This window comes from Microtus oregoni, unplaced genomic scaffold (genome assembly GCF_018167655.1).
Source record: "Microtus oregoni isolate MIOR12 unplaced genomic scaffold, Mior012 000011F_ref0000422, whole genome shotgun sequence".
In the NCBI taxonomy this organism is placed as follows: domain Eukaryota; kingdom Metazoa; phylum Chordata; class Mammalia; order Rodentia; family Cricetidae; genus Microtus; species Microtus oregoni.
In genome coordinates this window covers 52,933,175-52,957,790 of record NW_024543070.1, presented here as the reverse complement: position 1 = coordinate 52,957,790, position 24,616 = coordinate 52,933,175, and the positions used below count along the sequence as shown (strand labels likewise).

At 47.7% G+C, this 24,616-nt stretch overlaps 1 protein-coding gene across 1 annotated transcript in view; it reads right to left on the bottom strand.

Annotated features, from left to right (window-relative positions):
• LOC121453485 (tyrosine-protein kinase transmembrane receptor ROR2) overlaps window positions 1-23,664 on the bottom strand; it is a 182,551-nt gene extending 158,887 nt beyond the window's left edge. Inside the window, exon 1 of the mRNA XM_041660300.1 lies at window positions 23,370-23,664. Within this exon, the coding sequence (XP_041516234.1) occupies window positions 23,370-23,466 (97 nt within the window). The 5' untranslated portion in view covers window positions 23,467-23,664. The remainder of the gene's footprint in view (window positions 1-23,369) is intronic.
• Between the last annotated feature and the right edge of the window lie 952 nt (window positions 23,665-24,616).

Here is a 24,616-nt window from a genome sequence, read left to right as displayed (position 1 = left end):
ATACAAAATTATATATATGCATATGTATATTTATGACATATATATATATAAATAATATGGAATGTGGAAGGGTGACTATCTGAGAAGAAGGTAGGAACCAATGGGGAAGGGGGAAAAGGGAGGAAGAGGACAATAGGAGGTAAATGTGGATACACAATATACAACATGAAAGTTATCATAATGAAACCTGTTATTTTATATAGTGAACATACATTAATAAAAATACATTTTGCAATAAAATGAGACCCTAATCCTCTGGGCACACACTTCAAGGTTTTACTGAAGCATCCTCTCCACTGGGGTGTAACCCTGAGAAGATCCTGGGTCCTACCCACCATTTCCCCTAGGCCTCCTGCTCCACCCCAAATGCCAACTGAGCTCACACTCCTTCGGTCAAAGCCGAAAAGTCTGAGAATTTCTCAGCATCAGCCAGCCAATCCCATCTGTTTCCATGACGGTTCTTTTCTTCCCCATTCTGGTCACGTGGACATCAAGCTGCGCTTCCAAACACTGATGGCAGCTGTGTTGAGAGTGCTTGTCCTTGTCTCAGCACCGCGGTTCTCAGGGGCATTTCTATTTCCTAACTGGGAAATGGGATTGGGCAGGAACTCAGGATACGCAGCCTCACGAGTGAGGATAGACCACCACTGTCTCCCAAGAAATCAACGAGGAAGAAAAAGAAGATCCTCTGCAAAAATTCCTGAAAGGAACAGGCATTCTAAATGCTCAAGGAGTTCCATGCTCTGTGGAAAAGCTCTTAAGGCTGAGGCAACCAATGAGTCAACAGCCTCAGCTTCTCTTCTAGAGCCCTGGCTTTTTCCCTTCACAGTGGCTCCAAAATTAATCCCCTATGTTTACTCATGTGCCGCTTCTCTGTTTTCCATCCCCTTCCATTCACGGAAGGTCATTTGTTTCTCCATGACCCCTCTGCATTCTTCCCACTCTCTTCAACAGCTGGAGAGCAAACGGCAGCCCGGTCCTTGTGGCGCTGGCACAGATTTCTACCCCCACCACCAAACCTCAGGGGGGAATCTCTGTTCTGTCTCCCCTGCTGTCCTATGTCCCTTAACCCTCTTACTGACGCGCCTTCCATCTTGCTCGGTCAAGGTCACCTATCAGTCAGCTGAGGAGAAACAAAGAACAACAGCCGTGAGTAAGAAATGATTTGCAGAGAAATAATACCTCCCCCCCGCCCCAAAGGGCTGACGTCGATCAAGGCAGCACAATTCATGGACAGCCCGAGACCAGGGACACATGCATTATGCAAAAGGCAGAGAGGGCCAGGCGTCCTCACCAGGAATGGCCCTGTGGGCCACAGCCTTCCACGACAGAAGAAGCACTCCATGTTGAAAGTGGAAGGCATGAGTTATCGCGCAAACAAGAAACACCTTGGAAGACTCACTGAAGGTCCGAGGTTTGGCCACCAGTCTTGGGACTATTAGAAGAGGCAGGTTGAGTGGGACAAGTCAGATCGACGGGGACATTCTCTGGAAGGACATGGTGGAGCCCTATCCCTTCCTCTCCCTGCCTTTGCCTCCCAGCTGCCATGAGCAGCTTTCTCTAGCACATTCTCCCACCATGATTTTCTACCTCACTTCGAGTTCGAATGCAACAGAGCCAACAGCCCGTGACTGACCCTCCACACGTTCCTCCTTATAAACCTATCATCCTGGGTATTCTGACTTACGTGGCCAGCTGGAAACACTACCAAGGCTACCCTGGGACCTAGGTAGCAGCATCTGCCAACCCTCCCATATTGTTATTGCTGTTTATGTACTGGGAGGGAGGCAGCTAGGGGCCAGCTGGCGGGCCACCAGCATCATGGAAGTAGCCCTAGGACTCACAACTCACTGGAAGTGTAAGGAGGCCGTCTTCAGACGCTGGTCCCCCTTAATAACAGCAGAACCGAAAAGACAACACAACAAAAGTGTCAGTGTGGCTGTGGAGAAGCTGGGACAGAGCTGCAAGATAGCTCAGTGCGTAAAAGTACTACCAATAATGTGCTACACACATGCCACCACCCACACACACAGAGTAATATAGACCGGAACCCTCACACGTTAGTGGGAGTCACTCTGGAGACAGAAGGGCTGGCACACTGTGTTTGAGTGGGAACACCTTCCTTCAGTCACTGGAGCAGAGTCTGGCAATTGCCCTAAAATATTAAGCATGCAGCTCCTACAGGTCATGACAAGTCCACGGCTAGGCATCTACCCAAAATGATAACAAAGAAGCTGCAAAAATGACGGACACGGCATTCCTCAGAGCGTGTGCTTCACAGCCAATCAGAAGCAACCCAGGTGCCTGGCAACACGTGATTGACGAACTGTGGTCTAGTCCCACAACGAAAGATTATTCCATCGTAAGAAAGGAAGAGAGGAGATGGACTTCAACAGTAGCAATGACGATCTCCACGTCAGGTCCCCTTGGTGTGATATACTGAGGACGACAATACAAAGCCCTGTGTGTAGTGGTTTGAATGAGAATGGCCCCGTAAACTCACATACTTGAACTCTTCATGACCAGGGAGTCATTCCTTTAGGAATGACTATTTAGGAAGGATTAGGAGGTGTGGCCTTATTTGAGGAAGTGTGTCACTGGGAGTGAACTTGAGGTTCTAAAATCCCACACTGGGCCCAGCATATCTCTCTCTCTTTCTCTCTCTCTCTCCCTCCCTCCCTCCCTCCCTCCCTCTCTCTCTCTCTCTCTCTCTCTCTCTCTCCTGTGTATCAGGATGCAAAGTTCTTCACCCCGTGCCTGCCTGCCCACTTCAAGGCTCCCCATCATGATGCTAACATGATGAAAATGGACTAATCCTCTGAAACTGTAAGCCAGCCCCCAACCAAATGCTTTAATGTATCAAGAGTTGCCCGGATCATGCTGCTGCATTGCCGCACTGGAATAGTAACCAAGACACTGCGCATTTCCCCTCAGTCCATCATTTCCATCAAACCAGAAGGAAAACATCAGACCAACCCCAGCTATGGGGTGCTCTGCCAAACACTGACTGGCCCTTCAGAGCTGCCAGGGTCACCACACAAGTCAAGTGTGAGACACGGCCACAGTAAAGAGCAGCGGAAAGAGACAGAACAGCCAAACACAACATCATGGCCTGAGTGGACCCCTGGAAAGAAAAGGGACATCAGGTGAAACCAAAGACATGGGACTAAAGGGTAGACTACTGTCAACATGGTACAGCCGCATGGGTTCCCCAGTCTTGAGAAGGGCACACGGATGTTAGTAAGCAGGGAAGTGAGGTGTGGGCTATGGGCGTGCACGTGTGCGTATGTGTACTCATGTACATGCACATGCATGGTTTAGGTGTGCACATGGATGAGTAAACATGCATATGGAGGCTAAGCTAACTCCAGCTGTCATTCCTCAGTACAGTTCACCTTTGTGTGTGTGTATGTGTGTGTGTGTTTGCACATACATGCACAGGCATGTACAGATGGATGTACACACCTTTGTGTGCACACATGGAGGCCAGAAGCCTGCAAATCTGCATTAGATGTCTTTCTCTATTGGCCTCCACACTATTATTATTATTATTTATTACTATTATTATTATTAGGCAAGGCCTCTCACTGAACCCAGAACTCACTGACTCAGCAAGACCAGCTAGCCAGCAAGCTGCAAGGATCCTCCTGACTCCCTACCCTCCCAGTGCAAGGCCTACAGCCCCACACCATCGCGCCTGGCTGTTATGTCTGTGATGGAGATGTGAACTCAGGTTCTCATGCTTGTGTGCCACCACCTTACCAACCAAGCCATCTCTCTATCCTCCCACTTTTTTGACACGGGGTCTTTCACTGGCCCGGAACTTGACAATTTAACTATGCTTGCTGGCCAGTGAGCTCCAGGGATCCACCAGACTCTACCTCCCCAGCCCTGGGATGGTAAGTGCACACGACCATGAGCCACGTTCTCACACGGGCTCTGGGAATCAAACTCGGGTCTTTGCACATGACTGATTCAGCCGTCTCAGCCCTGGCTTTTAAGTTCTGTGAGTTTAAAACTATTCTAAAAAAAAAAAAAAAAAACTTGCCTTACTTCTGAAAGGAACAAAGTGCCGACACCCACAGGACATGAATGAACCTTGAAAACACTGTATTGCATGAAAGAAATCAACCACAGAAAGCCACATGTGGAAATGATTCTATTTATATGAAATATCAGAAAAAAATGAGCTCTCGGAGCCCAGAGCACACACAGCTGCCAGAGCCCTGGGAAAGCTATGACTGTAAGGGGTACACGGTTTCTTTAGGGGGCAATGACAACATTCTAAAATTGATTATGGTGTCAGTTTCAGGACTGCGAACACACTAGAGAAGAATGGGTTGTGTTCCTTACAGTGCTGTTTTCTGGCATGCGAACCACAGAAAGCTGTTATTAAAGTGGGAGCCCGACAGTGGAAAAGTTGAATCACACACTTCACACAAACATGGTCGTCAAGAATGCATTTCATCTGGGGAGCCCTTTGAGGGATGCCGAAAAGTAGCATGAGACTGTTACCACGTCTCCTATCTCCTACCTGGCTGTGCCTCAGTTTCCCCTTATTAGTCCTCAGGTATTAGCCTTCCGCATGTTATATCAGCAAACCAGTTATGGTGGTGAAGAGAGGCCCAAGCATCTATCTATATATCCCACTGCCAACCCCAGAAAGAGAATGATGCTGTCTTTTGTTTTTTAAGTAAATGAAACACTCTCAATAAGAATAATAAATAAATAAATAAATAAATAAATGAATGAATAAAAACTAGCTCAAGTAAAAGCTGGGTAAGGGACTAGGGCAACCATTCCTGGTTGGGCTTATACCTCAGTTGGTAGAATGCATGGCTGGCACGCACTAGGCCCAGAGTTCAATGTCCATAACTGCAACGAACAATATATACCAACCATCACCTGGGAAGATGCTCAGAGCACTAATTACCAGGAAAATGTAAATCATGACCATTGTGGTGCCACATCACACCAAGATGGCTGTTTACAAAGAATGTTGAAGCTGGTCAGCACCACACTGTGGGTCAAATGACCAGCTCCAGCAGCGCTGCCCAGGGCCCTTCTCCTTCAGCACACATCCGTCTGTGCGCATGTCACATCCCTGGGCTCTGCTGGCCACACCCTTTCTGGTCCCACTGAGCATCCTCCTGCCCAGCCCTGGTCCATCTGACTCTCATACCAAAGGTTTCTCCAGCGAAAAACAAAAGCATTATTAACAACAAAACAAGAAAGTAGAAAAAGAAGCGCTAAACAATCAGCTCTCAGGAAGGGAGCAGTTGCTCAGCAGAGAAGGAGCCTGAGGTTTCATGGCGTCAACGAAGCAGAGACACAAAGGTTCCTGTCACACAAGTGGTTGCAAAGAGGGGGCAAAGGCACAGAACCTGGGTGTCCATAAGAAATTGATGACAATGGAGGCTCCAGTGGGGTGGCCACCAGGCTCCTTGTTTGGTTGATACAACGGTGAGACACACTTTGTAATTTAATTACTTCTCTAAATTTTGATGAAACAGCCAGATTGTGGTGAACGGCTATCAACTAATTACACAGTGTAGCAACAGCAGTAAGCAAACCTTGGGCCTCTTGATACTTCATTCCAGAACCTTCCAAGATAAGAAAATTTGTCATTATTTAAATGAATTTTAATTGCCAAGCAAAACAGAGGTATGGCAAAGGACTAAAGAAATGTCCAAATATCTGAGTGACTAATTCTGCCTCAGAATGGCATGAGAAGCGTTAGAGACTTCAAGACTACCTCATGAGTTATGGTAATGTGACGGCTAGAGGAGCTTGTCAATAAGAAACCCCTCACACTGAGCCCATTCACTGGACTCTTTGGGGTGGGGGTCGTGAGGTGGAATAACACTTCAGATTTCAATGATGATGGGCACATGGGCAGAGAAGCCATCAAAAGAATCTTGGAGACAGTTATCGCCTCAGTATATAAATAACGTGTCTTCCATACACTACGGACAATCTCCTTTTTTCTTTTGAGAGAAAGAGGGAGAGAGAGAGTCATGTGTGTTCATGTTATGAAGGTACACACGTGTGGAAGCCAAAGGGCCACCTTGAGCGACATCCCAGGATATCATCCACCTCTTGAGCTGGAGTTCCTTGTTGGCCCAGAACTTCCCATTTGCGCTAGGCTAGGCTATCCAGAGAGCTCCAGCGATCCATGGGCTTTTCTGTCCCTGCCCAGCACTGCGATTACAAATATGAGCCACCATGCCCATCTTTTGTATTTAGTTTTTTATTTATTTATATCTTTGTTTTGATTTGTTGTTGTGGTGGTGGTGGTTTGTTTTATGTGGGTTGGTGGGAACTGGACCGAGTCTTCGACAAGGACTTTACTGACTAGACTATCTTCCCAACCTTGTTTTTCTGTCCTTGATACATAGCACGTGAGATTCCACTGACTATGGAGACCATCCCACCAAGCGCTGGAAAATCTTAGGGGCAGCCAAGGGATGGTTCATGGATCTTTCCAGGGGCACCAAAGCCCCGCCTTAAGCCATCTCCTGCACAAAATCCTACCAGAAAACATCTCTACCATCAAAACTCTGAAGCTAATCACCAGCAACCAGACAGCTGGAGACACCCAAGGTTTCCCAAGGTAACAGAACTACCCAGGCCAGTCTTCATTCTTTCCTACACCAAACTCTTAACCTCAACCGTAACCCCAACCCACACACTCTTCTAAACCACCTAACCCTAATCGCAACCCTAACTCTCCCCCACACCATCAAACCCTAACCCATCCCAAACTCTCCCCTACAAGACCTGACCTTCCTGAAGAAACCCAAGAACGGCTTTCCCCCTTGTTCTGTTCCCTTCCCCTTTCCCTGTTCCCCTCTGCTTGCTCAGTTATCCTCCCAAGCAAAGCTTGTTTCTTGGGCTGCCCTGGGTATCTCATTGGAGTGGTTCCCTTCTCACAAGCAATGCAAAGAATAAACTCTTTTCATGTAAGAGAAGCTGAGCGGGGCTGGAAGGATGATGGCTCAGCAGCTAACAGCACTTGTGGATCTTGCAGAAAACCCGGATTTGGTTCCCAGCATCACATGGCGACTCACAACTCTGTTAACTCCAGTTCTGGGGGATCCGAGGCACCAGGCACACATGCGGGGCACATACATATATATAAACACACAAAAAGTAAAAATAAGGAAATCATTTCTTTATTTTTAAATCACACGATCCTATGGCATACCATACAGCACAATGTGGGACTGAGCCCTGAGGGCCACACACAGAGAGAAAGATTCACATTCCTGTGAACACTCCCTCTCGCAGACGCTGGTGGGTAGAAAGACCCATTATCAGAAACCCAAACAGCCCCGCTGGATTTGGGTTCACCATTCAAATGTCCTGACTAAGCCACGCTAATGCATTCCACGGCCCCACCCCCTGGATGCCTGAAATCACGGACAGTAGCAAACCCTATAAATATTATTTTTTCCAGTACACACCTACCTGTGACAAAGTTTTATTTAGTGAGCAGGCAGAGTAAAATTAAAAATAACTAACAGTTGAAGAAATGGCTGAGAGGGAAGAAGCCTAGTGACTGAGAATTAGATTCAAGACCCATACAAAAGTGGAAGGAAACTGACTTTAGAATATTGTCCATTGACCTAAACACACTCCCGCCCCCTCCATCCATGCACATATACATATACAACAATAAAAAAATAAAATAACTGACAATAAAAGAGAAACGATAACACTGTAATAAAATTGCCAGCATTATTCCTCTTGTGTCTGGGGCATTATTAAGTAAAGTAAGGTTTAGTTGAATACAAACGCTGCGATATTACAAGAGTTGAGCTGATAACCAAGGGTCTGTGAATGGAATAACAGGAAGGGTAACGTACATGCTGTGGATACACTGGACAAAGATTCTGTGTGACACTGTGTCAGGGGAGACATGAATGTCCACTCGTCCCAAATAGAGAAACCATACAGACCTAAGCAATAGCAGCACCAAAGTCCAACTTGGTGAAACAATGAGTTTTACTGGGTTTACTTACAGGAGTATAGGTAAGGGGTACTTACGGGAGCAAGGGTGAGTCAAAGACAGCTGCATCACCAAAAAGCCCTTCCCAGCAAGGTGCTACTCATGAAAACAAGATCCCTAAAGTTCTCTACACAACTTAATGGCAGCTACACTAAGATTCTCCTCTCTGGAATCCTTACTGCTTATATAACCTTGGAGAAAGAAGGGCCTTGTGAATCTGGTCAGTTTCAGGGACTTCCTAAGACTTACAGGTTGCTTACTTTCTGAGTCTTAACTAGTCTTCTTTCGAACGTTCTGAGTTTTAAGGAACTTACTACCAGGAGAAAATGTTTGAAATCAGAAAAAACTGCTCTACAACAAAAGTGAAGGTGCCATAAAGGAAGAGGAGAGAGGGCACAGAATGGCGACACACCTCTTAGGGTGGTCGGCATGCAAGTCAGACAAGAATTCTTCACTTCCGGAATTTTTCATTTTAAATGTGGACCATGTTTACTTTCACATAACTGAAAGCAGGAAAAGTGAATTTGCACATCAAGGAGCTATTGTAATTCCTGATCTGGACAAGGGACCCACAAGAGCGCGCACACACATATGCATTCCAGGCCTACCCAGAAGGCCACCTGGCATTTATAGTCTAAAGAATACAGAGCTCACCTGAAATGACTCAAGAGATAGGAACTAATTCTGATTATAACCCAAAATATTAAGTGGAAATGTTATTAATCAACAACCCGTGTGTCTTACTCAGGCTCTACTTTATGTTGCTGTAGGGCTACAGGAGAAAAGCAGGGACAGTAGATGACAATGGTCTCTGCAGATTGCTGGCTTCATGCAACTTTAGTATGTTTGCACGCCGTAGCTCTGAGTGATCTGTGGGAGACTGGATCATCCTCTTGTGGTTTCTATAAATCCAGGAACAATAAACCTCCACACCCAAACTTCTTCTAACAGTTCTCAAAATAAAATCCCCCCTGGACTCCAATTTGGGAAACATGGTGTCAGAAAATACAAAGTAAGTCACTGTATGGCTTCATGCAAAGCTTCCTACACCTGACCACTCAGGAGCCAAGGAAGCAGTGCTCAGCCACTGCCATGGAAGAGTCACTAGTGCCACTCGTAGCCACGGCAGCTTCCCGTTGGTCAGTAAGCATTCTCTCAGATTACACTTTTCAGTGGGAGAGCACCTGAGGGCAGCTTCACAATGGCATGGCCAGTGGACAGAACGAATTCCACCCTGCAAAGCCAATCTCATGACTACCAAGATAAGGAAGGAACACCCACAGAATAAGAGACAATAAAAGACGCAGAAAATGGGCACCAGAGTTTTCTTTGAGTACCTGCTGTGGTTTGTATGAAAGTCCCCAGAGAGTCCACATGGGATGGTTTGGTCCCAAGAAATATGCTACTGAGGCAGGAGAGCTGCTGAGAAGAGGGGAACCATTGGGAGGTTTTATGTCATTGCTAGTGTGCACTAAACGAGGGCTGTGGACCCCAGCCTCTCAGTCACTCTCAGCTCTTGCTCCTAATGTGTGTTCACTCTAACGCACATTCCTGCTGTACTTTGCTGCCTTCACTAGGGAACCAAGAACAAAGCCAACCCTGCAGAACTGAGAGCCAAATGCTAGCACTTTCTCTACCTTTGAACTTGCCTGTGTTAGTTAGTATTTCATCATAATAGCACAAAACTGATACAGGTTCCGTGGGAATCCTCATTAAGTCAATTTGCAATCCCAAAACAATGCCCACCTAGGCAACTTCTGCAAAGACTTGCCACTCCACTCTCCTAGCTGGCATGCTCCATCTTTAAAAAGCCTGAAAGATTCAACTCTAAAATACGGAGAAAGGTGTGGCTAATCGGGTGACCACCAAAACCCAGCCAAAGAACCTCGGGAAGGAACCCAAAGTCACCTCTCGTGGCATCATCATGAAATGTCCCATCAATAAGTGGCTACTTCACAGATGCACAAAACACCAAGTGTCCCCAGGGACCTGATGCAGACTGCGCAAAAAAAACACCAGGGAGCTTTTCCATGGAACCCTGGAGCTCACTGCACAACTTTCAGGCAGCTCCACAGGCCGGAAGCTCCTCTCCTCTTACCATTCATTTAACCTTAGAGAGGGAGACTTTGTGAAACCATAAGGACTTCCTGAGACTTTTGAGTTAGCCAATTCCTGAGTCTTAAGGAGCTCTCTTGCAGGATGAGATGTTTCAACTCAGAAGAAACTGCTGTCCCACACTTTCTGGATGGGCAACTATCACATTATCAGCTATGAAAACTTCAATCCTACAGGCCCAGCACCCCTACTGGGAAGACCCAAACTTCAAAATGCTTCAAGATTCAGAACTTTTTGCACGTCAACATCTGCTGTGAGAAGCTTCTCAGGCTTTGTGTGCTCAGTGTGTACAAAACAGAGATGAGCCTCATGTTGAGACGCGACACCCCCATAAATATACACTACACATATGAAAATATTGCAAAATCTGAACAATTCTGAAATCTGAAACACTTGTGGTCCCAAATATTTTAGATAAGGACAAGGAAGACTGGGCCTGTAGTAACTTAGACAAAAGCATCTTACTTCCGGGAAGCAATTCCACAGGCACTCAAACAACTGCTGGGGAAAAAAGGAGAAGGAGGAGGAGGAGGAAGAGGAGGAAAAGGAGGAAGAAGAGGAAGAGGAGGAGGAGGAGGAGGAGGAGGAGGAGGAGGAAGAAGAAGAAGAAGAAGAAGAAGAAGAAGAAGAAGAAGAAGAAGAAGAAGAAGTAGTAGTAGTAGTCTGGTTGATATAAAGCTATTTCACATAATATTTAAGAATCAGAAGACCTGTGAAATAAATGATGCTTAAATGTGACACAAAAGTAAAAATGGGACTGTTGGGCCAAAGGGACCACAAGGACAGGGCAGGGGGATGTACAGGGTAGGAGGAACACAAAGAACAAAGTATGAAAGAAGATGCCCCAATGAAACCCATTATTTCGAATGCTAACTTAAAATTAATTAGAAATAAACCATGAATATACAAATGACAGATACTAGCAATGTTTTCTGTTTATTGTTTGCTTTTTAATGAAGAAGCTGGAACTATAGTAATATGGAAAGGGGCTTTAGGTTTGGTTTGGTTTGATTTGGTTGAGCTAGATCTCACTATCGGGGGTTAGTCTTGAACTGCGTACGCTCTCAAGAATGGCCTGGAACTCCTGACTGTCCTGGGCTTCACTCCCGAGTACTGAGCTGGCAAGGCAGCAGAACCTGCATACCATGGGAAGGCCTGCAGGAACTGTAACAATGAGAAGCCTCGCCGTGTGTGGTCTAAAGCGGCTGTGCTTGGAAACCAATATGAAAACCAGTGCTAAATGGAAGAAGCCAGTTTCAAAGGCCACAGGGTCCATCATTCCATTTAAATGAAATTTCCAGAACAGTCAAATCCTCAAGGACAGAGAGTAGATTAGTGCTTGCCAGGGCCTGGGAAAAGGGAGTTGGGAAGTGGAGACCAACTGCTAACAGGTGTGGGTGCTCCTCGGAGGGTGGGAAGGTTCCAAAACCGCACAGAGGAGACTGATGTTCTGACAGGCTCAACTGCCCACTGACACAGACTCACCTGGGAAGGGTGTCTCAATGGCACTCATAAAAGTTGCTCCAGGGCTGGGGAGATGGTTCAGGGGTTGAGGGTCTTGGCTACTCTTCCAGAGGGCCCAGGTTCAATCAATTCCCAGCTCCTAAAAGGCGGCTCACAAAGGTCTGTAACACCAGTTCCAGAAGTCTGACCCTCTCCCTGACCTCCATGAGCACACGGCATACAAATGCACAGCCATACATGCAGCCAAAACACTCAGGCACATTAAATGAATAAATGAATAAGTAAATAAATAAATCGTTAAAAATTAAGCAGTTGGTCCAAGCAAAGCTTGCCGACTCTCCATTCTCCATCCCTGTTTTGTTTTCTGAGTATACTTATAAAAGTTGGTCCAAGCCAAAGCTCACTCAACATCCCAACCCCCACTCCCAACACTTTCCCCCAAGTTCACTGCAGAATTCATTCTCTGATTGGGGGGAAAAAACGCAATGATGAAGAGAATTTTAAAACTTACTCTTCAACAGCTCCCTTTATGTTCCATGCTGGCCTTCACTCTCTCTGTATTTATTTCATCAGCCACAGCCTTTACGGCCTGTAGAAATACAGCCGAGTAGGAGAAATCTGACCCCTGCTTCTTCTTAGAAGTATACTCTCAGATGAGAAGACGGGTGCATGCAAAGTCTGGGATAAAGTGAACCCCATCTGAACTCTGAAAACACATCCAACCCTCCATTAACGAGAGGTAGGTAACTGGTGCAACACTCTGCCTTGCGAAACAATGGATTTTCCCATTGGAAGAAGGGGTGAGGGTGTTTTATGTTCAAAATGAAGCTTCCTAAAGAAAATGATAACACACTGAATATTGCAAACAGCTAGGGAAAACTGAAGCCCATCCAAGCCAGTTGACTCATGAGAGAAATTATATTCTTGGCAAAACTATTAACACCCTCAGAAGACAGAGCCCTTCCAAGTTGCATTCCTATCCTGAGTAGTCAGCAGGCTCCTTCTTAAAATCTATCTTCTCTCAAGTCCCCAGAGCCGCCAGGGTCGCCCTCAGTAACCTACTCCCGTGTACACAGCTCCCTGGGCATCTACCTCCAACACCCAGTGGTGTGCTGACTCAATGCTTCTCCCGGAGATGCTAATCAAGTACCCCTGCACCCTGCTGTCGTCACCCTGCCCGAGTCATCCCCTTCTTTCTGCTGCAGGAGGAACTGTCCCTCTGTTCAAAAGACAAGACAGTGCCTAGCTATACAAAGGACAAAAAGCACATCCTAGAACCCCTTCACTTCCTAGCTATTGTCACACACACACACACACACACACACACACCAGGGTCTCAGTCCCCAGAGGTGAAACCATCTGCTTCATACTTCAAAGGATTCCCGTGTGTCCATAAATCACAAGGGTTGACAGTCACATCCCAGCGGCAGTGAGGGTGTTTGTTTTTGTTGGCTTTTGCCTTTGCCCAGCCCTCTGTAAGGAAAACAAGGGCCAAAGGACAGTAGGGAGCTGGATGCCCTGGGCCTGGGCTTGGTTAGAGAAGTCCTTGGAGGATCCAGGCAGCCGTCCCCAGGGAGCCGCATGGTCCCTGGTCAACCTGGTCCACTCTGAAACCTGAGTGGGCCCTATGAAGGACTGCCTACCCCCATCAAAGCTTCAAATCTAATCATGGCCCTCCTCTCCTTAGGCAGCCACCCCGAGAGGACAGCGAGAAGGAAAGGCAGCTCACCCAAAAGCTCTGGGGTGCAGGCCTCTGCTGCAGAAGGTCCTGAAAAGATTGGACCCTTCATACCCTGTCATGGGGCAAAGCGGTCATAAAGTTCCCAGCAGGGCAGTAGTGCCCTGATCCTAGCTGACCTAAACTGTGCAGAGGCACTGGGTGACCCGCAATCCAAGCTGCTGAACACAGTAGAGAGAGCTACCTTCAACCACACTCACTCCAAGAGTGTGTCTCTGGCTCTCCATACTAACCCTGACCAGTGCTGGAGGCAGGGTCAATCAGCTCCCCGCCCTGGGGCCCAGGATCGGCAACACATTGCTGGCAGTGGAGGCCCCGTATCAGGTAAATTCTTGTGCCCCGACTCTGGCCACAGACTCAGCAGCCAGCAGCAGTAGACGGACACTTGCTCAAGGGTCTATGTCACTGTCTGGGGGCTTGAGTGTGCATCTCAGAAATTCACAGACTGAAAACTTAATCCTCAAACTTTACGGTAAATCATTTAGAGGTGGGGCCATTGGGAGAGAATTAGGGTTATGTGAGTTAATGGGGAGAGGGGTCCATCAAGGTATTGGTAGCTTTGTAAGAACAGAAGACCTCAGCTGGAATACTTGCTCTGTCTCTCCATGAGGCCCTAACCACACACCAGGACCAGATTCATGGACTGCCAGCCTCTATAGCCATAAGCCCAACATCTATTTATTTCTGATTAGGGATCTACCATAGCAGCTAATAGGGATCTACCATAGCAGCTAATGGGCCTACACTAGCACTTCTCACAGACATAGTCATTAATGAGGCCCAACTGCTTCACTCTGCTAGAACTGCCTGAACAGGGCAAAATGCTGGGAAGAAGGGAAGTGAGCAGTCACCATGCCTCTCCTCTCTGAGATGGACACAGGTTAAGATCTTTCCTGGTAAGCCACCACCTCATGGTGCTACACACATTACTAAATATGGGTTAAAGCAAGATGTGAGAATTAGCCAATAAGAGGCTAAAACTAATGGGCCAAGCAGTGTTTAAATAAATACAATTTGTGTGTTATTATTTCAGGTGTAAAGCTAGCCATGCGGGAGCTGGGCGGGAATGCAGCCTGCCTCTCCTTCTACATCCCTTCAAAGGACTCCTGTGCGTACAAAAATCACCAGGGTTGACAATCACATCCCAGCAACAGTGAGGGTGTCCCTTCAAGCATTCCCTTTTGGTTTTGGTTATGTTTTTATTGTTTCAAAACAGGATTCCTCTGTGTAGCCCTCCCTGGCTGACCTGTAACTCATTCTATAGATCAGGCTGGTCTCAAACTCACAGAGATCCACCTGCCTGACTCCTGAGTGCTGGGATTAAAGGTGTGCACCACCACCATCCAGTCAACCTTCCCTTTAGTAACAACACTGTTCCTCAGCAATCAGACACACCCCAAAGACCTCAATATATCATCTCCTGAGACCCACTCTACAAAGGAAGGCCACAATTCAAAGAAACAAGAGTCAGGACCACAATGTAACTTCCTTTTTTGCAGAGGGAACCATTATTCAAGCTTACTAGTACAATATTCATGTTATTAAAAGTCAAAATGACCCTCATTTTAATACCCCTAAAATACTGGAAACTGGGGAATGGGAGATAGACCTGTGGGTAAAGAGTCGCACAAAACATGAGGACCTAACCTTTGATCTCCAGAACCCACGTGGAACCTACTTGTGATGGCTAGCACTGGCAGAGGGTCAGCCAGGTCCCAGGGGGCTCACTGTCTCCAGGTCATCAGCTCCAGGTCAGTGAGAGAATCTGACTCGAAAAACTATGGCGTGGCCTCCACACAAGCTCACACGGGCAAGCACACACATGTGTGCACACACACACTGGAAACGTGGGGCTGCAGAAATAGCCATATCCCTCAGATTCCCGTTCTTCTGGCCACTTATACAAGAAAGGGGATTTCTACAGTTCATGCTGTAATGTCCAGGATTTCATTCAAGCAGAGCTGACCAGGAAAACAGACTATCTGGGGAACACCAGGGGACACAATGGGCCTGAGCAGGGACAACTTACACAGCATTCCCATGAAATATGTCTAGAGTGGAATGAGCACCAAATGTTTTTAGAAAGCTCCAAGAACAACCCAAACCTCCCCCACTCCCCAAGAGCAGTCTGAAAACCCAGAGAAACAAGATGAAATTCCTTGTCTTAACCTCCACCCCTCTAATCGCTCACAGGATGCCCCAAAAGTCAAGCTGCACCAATAATGCCCTTAAGAATTGTTGGAATCAGGTATAGTGGCACTTGGGAGATAGGCAGGCAGATCTCTATGAGTTTGAGGCCAGCCTGGTCCACAGAGAGAGTTCCAGGACAATCAGAGCTATACTGAGAAACCCTGTCTCAAAAATTAAAAAAAAAAAATTGTAAAAAAATCAAACAAAACAAAAGAATCGTTGGAGTTGCTCACTAAGCTGACTCCCGCCCGCTTCCTTGCAAACTCTGGTTTTAGAAACAAGACGGCTGACAAGGAGGTGATGCACTCTTGATGTCAGCAGTCCCCGCTCCGTCCCTCTGCCCGGCCCACCCACAGTTTATTCCAGGACCCACAGGACACCAAAATCAAAAGAGAGGTAAGTCTCTCAGAGAAAAGAACTAAATACACTGACCTGTTCCGTTCTTCCCAGGTGAGAGCAATCATCCTGGCATTGCCTACAGTAACAAAGCACCCACAGGACCCCTTGTCCACATGGCCCACACAGCTCACACAACCCCTCGTCTACGCAGACCACGGGACACCTTGTCACCTAGAGCTCCCACATTACAAGCTTACATTTTGACTTTTGAAACTTTCCTCGATTTTGTTTCTTGAACATTTTCAATCTATAGTTGACTAAAAAGAGGTACAGCATATCAGTATAAAGATAGCTGCCTTCCACACCCCTTCATCTCAGCATTCGGGAGGCAGAGGCAGTGTGATCTCTGAGTTTGAGGCCAGCCTGCTCTACAGAGCAGGTTCCAGGACAGTCAGGGCTGATCCACAGAGAAACTCTGACAAACAAACAAAAAGCAAAAACAACAACAAAAAGATAGCTTCCTTCTTTCACTAGGGTCCTACAGGAAGGATGAAGGATAAGGTTCACTGGGGCTCCTGAATCCTGAACCACAGCAGAAGATAGCTTCTTTATTAGGATGAAGAAGAAAAGGAACAGCCTCATTAATGTACGACTCCCCTCTGCACCCTAAGAATTTACTTCAGGGATAGCCTGTCAAAAGCAGGATGGAGCAGAGTGGGAGGAGCAAGCGCACCAAGACAGTTTAAAGCACCGCACACAGGGCAAACCACTGCTGCTACAATCTTACCTTGGGCTAGCCAGAAAGATTTGGAAATCCCTCTTGGTATCCATAGAGCCCTGTGCTCATGTGTAGTCACTGTATCTGGTGTGCAACCCACATGGAGAAAGAACACTGAGTATTTAACTCACATGGTGCAGATGTTATGGTTTCTGTATACCAAAGCCTCATGTTCATTGCTCAGCAGACCACGGAGTACATGCCAGCAGGCAGCGCCAATCAGCTCTGAAAGTGGCAAATTGCACACCAAATGCCATACCCCTGCTCTGCTCTGACTCCCACCACTCAGTCTAGTTTGTACTGTCTTGATGAAGACATCAAACTCCTTTTGTATTTAGTGGCCTTTTCTGTTCATTGTTCTGCAGACTACCTACCTTACACAGCATTGACAGATAGCAATACAACACAGTTGTTCCAAATAGGAACCTCCTAAGCCTGCCAGTCTTGCTTTAGGACCCGATTCCTGTCCTTGGTTAGGCTCTTCATCGCCCAAGCTAGAAACATTGCTGGTCACAGTAGCTCTCTCTGACCTAGTTATTTCTTTTCCCCTTGCAGATAAGGAAAACCATCACTCAAAGTTCATGACCACTCAGAATTCGGATGTGATCCACACTGAAAAGCGCCGTTGTGGCCACAATAAGAAAATTGAGATGAACGCAGCCAGGATTCAAGGTGAACTCTAATCATGGCCGTCTGAACTGAAGGAGTCAGGCCACATGGGGACAGAACAGAGGTGAAGACAGACAAGTGTGCACATGGAAACCAGGAGCCACCAAGAAGCGGAAGACGGAAAGAAGGTTCTCCCGAACAGTTTCCAAACTGTGGACCTCACGGCTCACTGTCCATGTAATTCCACCTCCCAGGACTGTGGGACGATACATCTGTGTGACACCACATGTCCTACAAGACTCACATGTGGTTTTCAGACTTATTTTTGTCATAATTGAGTCACAGATTTCGACTCTGTCCATGCTTGTCTCATTGCCCCAGGTCTGACCACTGGGGAGCCTTCACTGGCCCCCGTGTGCTCTCAGCACACTGACTGTGTCAGGCCACTGAACCACTACCCCAAGACCATACCCCAGCTCAGCCTGACCTTCTCAACCATGGCATATCTTCAGCCATCGCCCCAAGACACTAGCTCCTCGTATGTGCAATGGGATTTAGTGGACTAAAGACTGGGAACTGGGAACACTCAGTGCTAATGAGGTGCTAAGCTGTTATAGAAAAAAAGAACATGGTTTAAAAACTATGGGTCTGCCACTAAATATGATGCATCGTGTGGTTATACAGGAGTCATGAGTCATACCTGTTGTTCTCTTGCAAGACTACAGCTCCCAGCGTTCCGCTGGACTCCAGCACACCAAGCGCGGGACACATTTCCCAGAAGCCTTTGCATTCCCCGTTAAAAAGCAGGGGCCGCCACGAGCCCCTCTCTCTCTCTTCTCCCTTCCAATGGAAATCTACGCTATCCAGGTGAAGGCCAGGTGTGTTTGCCGATGGTGTATGGCTTTCCCCATCAGCTGAGGCTACACAAGCAAAGCATCACTGACATGAACTAAGTGCCTCTCTCTTGGATCCCATGGGTGTCTTGTCACCATTTGTAATAACACTTGCTTACCCACTAGCATTCAGTTCTAGTTTCCTGGACCTTTTTGGGCCTTAACATTACATTTTCCAAAAGTACATATTTCTTTCATTTGAAACAGGGTCTCTCTACATAGTCCTGGTTATCCTCGAACTCAATTTGTAGTTAGGGCTAGCCTTGAACTCATAGAGATCCTGTCTCCCTGGTGTTGGGATTAAAGGTGTGCATCACTATACTGGACTTCAACATCACAGTTTCAATGAGTAGAGCTTCAACATGTTCCAAAAGACAAAGCATTGTTACAAAGGGTTCAAGAATACACTGAGAACAGAAGGAAAGTCTCCGAACGCAATAGAGGCTGAAAGGTTTCCCTCCAGGATCAGAACAAAACAGGGGTGTCCCCTTTGAACCCATGTTGAACACAGTGGTGGAAGTTCAAGACTGAGCAATTAGACTAAATAAATAAATGAGAAGTTTAATTGTCTGTCTGCAGTTAACTAACACGACCTTATACAGAGGCTGAGAGCCACAAAGTGCTAGCTGAGCAAATAAATTCTGTAAACCCACAGGGGAAAAAAAATCAGTCTGTATAAGTTAACTTCTATAAACTTACTAATAACAAATAACACACGTATAAAAAAAAGGAAATCAAGAAAGCAATTCAATTATCATAACACAAAAAAAGAGAGACGATACTTAGGCATTGTTAATTATGGAAGCAAAAGACTCGAAAGACTGAAGGCTATAACACACGGATGAGTGAAATGAAAGCCGTCAATATATCTGTGTTTATGAACTGAAGACAATACTGTAAAGAAACCAATACTACTGAACACAACCCACAGACTCACTGCAGTTCTTCACCAAATCCCAGCTGACCACATGTGGCTAAAGACACCCGCCATGTGCCCATTGGGGCAAAGGAAGTAAATGTATTTTTTAAAATAATTTTGACCTTAAATAGTCACATGTGCCTGGCAGCTCCCATATTCCACAGCATAAAAGTTACAGTAAGTTCAAGCCAAAATGTTTCTGTAATTTAACTGTATATCCGGTGAGCTATCCTTCCAGAAGGGTGTGGAAGCCATTAGGCTGGGGTATGGGTGATGGTGGGGGAGCCCTCCCCCACTCCCGGAGGTTCAGGGCAGCAGCCACATTCTCCTGATAACATCTCAGAAGTGCAGAGTGCTTACTGAAGCTCATTCCAACACAATTAAACACACACACACTTCCCATTGGAGCTTAAGACCTTCTAGAGGCCAAGCTACTTAGTCGAATTGGGCTCAAATTTTTTTCTGTAATTATTTCCTTCCCTTTGGCTTTTTTATTGGGGGGGGGTGAGTGGTAGCAGGATTAGAACCTAAAGAAAACACCCCCCAGATATCGCATCAGTGAGTTAATCAAATCAAAAACAATCCCGTTTTCAAAACTGTTATGAAAACCTTCAACATGGTCCAACCACCCTCCTTGGCCACTCTGTCAAGAGAACTTCAAACAGATTACACCCTGGACAGTTTTTACGAGCACTGCACATGTAAGCAGAGCTGTCGCGCCCTTGTTTCCAACTTGGCAGGCTCCTCAACAAAACCAAATAAATACATGCTAGGCAAAGAGGGGCCTCGGAGCACCATCAGCTGCCGCCATGATTCGTGGGCTGCAGCTCCTCTAGGCATTTTGATTCTTTTTTAATTCCAAAACTGCATAGATGACACTACCCATTGAGCCCCTAAATGGGACTAGCGGATCAATGGAACGGTGCAAATCAAGACCCCCCCAAAGCCACAGTGGCCAAACAGGCTCTTTCTACCCAACAGTCCTTCGGCTAGTAATCCTGACTCTGCTTTCAAACCCCGTGTGTTTGACGTTGGGGAGTGGGGTCCCCTCTATGCAGTCACTGGAAAGAGCAGTGCCAGCCAAGGAACCCAGAATGGGGTGCAGCAAAGCAAACCCAGTGGTCACCAATGGGTAGCAAGTAAAGGTGTCTATCCTTGCTTCCTCTCCAAGTCCCCAGAAAATCAACAGATAAACACCAGGAGACCTATGTCACCTTAGAGGACACTTCATGAACCTTCAGGCAGGGATAACATTTAGTAGTAGTGGGTTATAACCAGTGTTTCCTAATGACCCCTGCCCAGACTGGCCAACCCCACAACTCTCTTTAAAGGACAGTCAGTTCCAGGTTGAAAGAACTCCCGAGAAGATTCACCTCCCCTACCAGTTAAAGGAGCCAACCCCTGAGCACCTAATCCATTTCCTTCAGGAAAGAGTCCTCCCTCAAAAGGCCTGCATGAAATGAGGCTCCCGCCAGGCTTCTCAATCCCCCTAGGCTGTTTAAAGGGGGGGGGGGGAAAGAGAGAGAGGGAGGGGGGGGCCTCAGTAATAGTCACACAAACACCAGTGACAGCTAGCCTCCAAGTAAACAGCAGACACAATGTCCACCAATAAAATCAGAGACTTGACTCTGCTGCAGAGAACCGTCATCAAAACTGCTCCCAGAAATGCACATTTTTCAGCCAGTGGCTTTGTTTTTGTTTTTGTTTGCTGTGCAAAAATATCAAGCAGAGCTTTTTTTCTTGGCTTTCTAGCTACACCAGGCTAACTAAATCAAGTGCAGTCACAAGGCTGGGGATGGAGCTCAGAGGTAGAGTGCCAGCCTAACACGCAGGAGGCCCCGCGCAGGAGCGCAGGAGGCCCCAGTTCTGCCTCCCAGGAGGAAACTAAGGCTTGGGGCTGTTCTGTTTTAAATGGAACCTGGATGACTGAACCCCTTCCCTGACATTGTACATCCCACAGGAGTCCACAGCACTCAGATTCTCAGGGTGTCAATCTTCTCCACTGATGTCAGGGCTCAACTTGAAATTGTTATTAAACACTGAAAAGTTTCCAATGTGCAGCTGTTGCTTGCTTGGTCCTCTGCCATGGTAAGAAAAACATATTGTAGGACGTACACAGAATCTTTCCTGTTTCCACAAAGTCTTCTTACACGAGATGGTATCATTTCTTCTCTTCTAAGAGACTATTGCGATCGCCACTCCAGGGATCTGGACCAGAAGCAAACTGGGCCCTGGCAAAAGGAGCGGCAGGAGAAGGCTAACGTCACTCCTGCCTTCCCTAATTCTGATGAAAGTATGGGATCAGAACATATACTCACTGGGTGGTGGCGGCGCACACCTTTAATCCCAGCACTCGGGAGGCAGAGACAGGCAGATGGATCTCTGTGAGTTCGAGGCCAGACTGGTCTACAGAGTGAGTTCCAGGACAGCCAGGGCTACACAAAGAAACCTTGTCTCGAAAAAACAAACAAAACAAAACAAAAAAAGAATATATACCCTTTTAAAAATAACCTTTCTGTGTTTTTACATCCTAAATTATTTCAATTATAGAACTCCCCAATTGCTGAGACTCTCTCTTTGACAACAAAAAAGATCTCAAATACCCAAATTTACTCTAATAATTTCCATATCTATGTATTTGTGTGTATGTGTTTTCTGTCAGCTTAACGAGGAAGCAATCCAGAAAGAAAAGAAACATAGCCTACTCTTTCTATAGTGGGAATTTCATTTAATCAGCAAAGTAATGTAACTTCCACATAAGGCTCAAAAAAATAAAGGAAGGAAGGAAAAGGAAAGGAAAGAAAGAAAATGGGTCTGATGGTTTTTTTCATCGAAAGTGTTCCTCTGCACATGGGTGAAGCCAGTGCTCAAATTGCTACATCCAAAATAAATGCAGGAGGACTTTTCTATTCTGGTTACAAACTTGATTTTAAGGTACCAGGGCTTCACACTCCTTCATCACCTAGGACCTCTCACTATGGCAGACCCCATCCCCCACCCCAGCTACACCTCAAGAAGCCCCCAGGCTGCAGGATTAGTAATGGCCACTAGGTTACCAGCAAAGGCCAAAATCCCTGTGGAGGCGACCAATGTACCACCCCCTAGTTTCAAAACAAATTCTTGATGGTAGAAGAGTCAGTGGGAATTCTTACAGGGGGCAAACTGGTAATGACATTAATATAGCATGTGCTGTACTCTCTCATCCTGCATTCAGCGGTTCCTGCCTTCGTGGACAGAGGTATCAATGGAAATGAAGTCATCAGAAACGGTGAACGCCATCAGCATCAGTTTAAGCCCAAACGCCCCCTGGAAAGGCTGCTCAACGTTTCTCTCCTCCCTTTGGTCGGATACGAGACAGCGCCCTGCACAGCAGGACTCTTGAAGAGCCCCGGAACCCTGCTGCCTGCTACTGCTCCCTAATTCTCACCTGCTTGCAGGAATGCTGGTAGCTGGGGGACACTGACGCTGCTGTCACAGTATAGCGCACCTCAGGCAGTTCAGAAACTTAAGGCAAACTTCTTGAGTCCCTGCTCCTCTTCGGACTTCCTCACCCAAGCCAGCAGGGTGCGGGGATTCAGGCCGCAAACCTGATAGCTAGTAGATACTCTGGGGTTAGCACTGGGAGGATCATCTCCACCTCCTCCGGCCACCACAATCTTTTCTGCTCAAGTATTCTCCAAAACACTTCTGTGCTTATTGAGGGGGGTCTCCTGATCCTAACCAAGCACCCGCGGAATCCCCCAAAGGAGGAAGAAACACTACGGGCAGGCAGAGAGAAGCACTCTCCTTTCAGCCGCGCAATATCAAGCCCTGGGGGCCGAGCCCCCACTGCGAAGGGCCCGCCAAACACCACTTCGGTCACCAATTACAACAAAAGGAAAACCAAGACCTTCGACCATGCGTCCCCCACTGTTCCTGAGAAAATGACTAACTCAGGACTTCATCTGGAGGCAGACGAGGTACAAGAGAAGCGTGTGGAGGGGAAGGGTGACCTAGGAGGAATCGACGGAGTACCGAGTCTTGGGACACACGGAGCACGTCTATGGGTGCACATCCCGACTGGAACGCACTTGGGAAAAGCTCCCTGCCGCTGCCCACCGCGGCCTCTGGAAACACTTAGTGGTCCCTAGAGCGCATCTCATTGGAACCAGCCCCAGGCGTCTAAGGAGGGCACGGGCCCAAGCTGGCGCCGAGAGCGCGGAGCATGGCCTCGCCTGGCGCCCCTCGATCGGGAGGACCGGCGCCCGCAAGGCGGCCAGTAGAGAGTGGTGGAGGATCGGGCGATGCTCGGAGTGCGCACGCAGGGTCCTTACCTGTGGTCCAGGGCGTCCAGAGCAGGAGTGCCGCCGCCGTCCAGACGGCCCGGGCGCACAGAGGCGCGTGCCTCGGCCGCGCCCAGCCCCGAGCCATGCTGCGGGCCGTGGGTGCCGGGTCTCCTACTGAGTGCTCGGCCTTCAGGCTTCGGGCCGGGGCGACTCCACCCCTCCCCTCCACGCGTCCGCGCTTTCCTCCCACGCGCTTCGCAAGCTGGTTCCCTTCGAAGGCCACTCTGCCTACCCCTTCTCCGTGCCCCGGTGCGCCGCTCGGGTGCGGAGGCTCCGGAGAGCGGGCTCGGGCGTCCGGCAGAGCGCCGGGACGAGCGCGGGGGGCGGAACGCGGGCAGGCGCGCAGGAGGCAGGGTCCCCGGCTCGCCCGCCCCGATGGGCAGAGAGGCCGGCGGCGGCGCCCTCTGCCGGAGCGACTCGAGGGCGGCGACCCCAGCGCGCGGGAAGGAGCCCTCTCCGCAGCGGTGTGTTGTCCTTGGAGCTGCCTGTTGCGCCCGCCCTCCCGCTAGCGCCTTGGGATCTTTAGGCACAAAGGTGGAGGCTCTGGTTCATCCACTCTCCCAGGCACCCGAAACTGTTGCCGTCCACCATCAGGGGACCTGGAAAACTAAGGACCTGGATCACAAATCAGAAACTAGGCAACGCTTAAGGAAGTCAGTCTCACCTCCATGAGGAAACTCAGTTACCAGGTCTTCGAAATCCTGGCAGGGACGCGCAAAAGGGAGGTGTGGTCTTGGCACAGATGTTCCAGAAAATAACCTGCCTGGTCTCCATGGGCGCCCCGCCAAGCCCCTTGGAGACTATCAGGACCCTCCTAAGAAATGAGCACAAACTCCAAGTGCAGCCATGAGGAGGCTGCCCGCGGGACGGCGATAGTATCTGAAGTCCCAGTGGCCTGTTGTTTACTGTTGAAAGCAAATTGTGTCTTTTTACCCATAAAGAGCAGAATGCTATTTGTTCTCTGCAGAACCCTCCAGAACACGCAAACTTAATTTGCTTCACTTATAAAAAGACATTTGTACGCAATTCAGTCCGCATGCTTTCTTGATTATTCTTGCTTTTATTTAGCACATGCCCAGATCTGGATTCGGAAGGCTTGGGCCTCTTGTTTGGAGCTGAGGAAATGTTTTCGTTTTTTCTCTTGGAGATAGCATTTGGAGTCTCCTGCCTTTCTGTTGTTTGCTTTGTGCTGTTTAACTGATTACCAATTGATCAGTATTTGCTGGGGCTCCAGT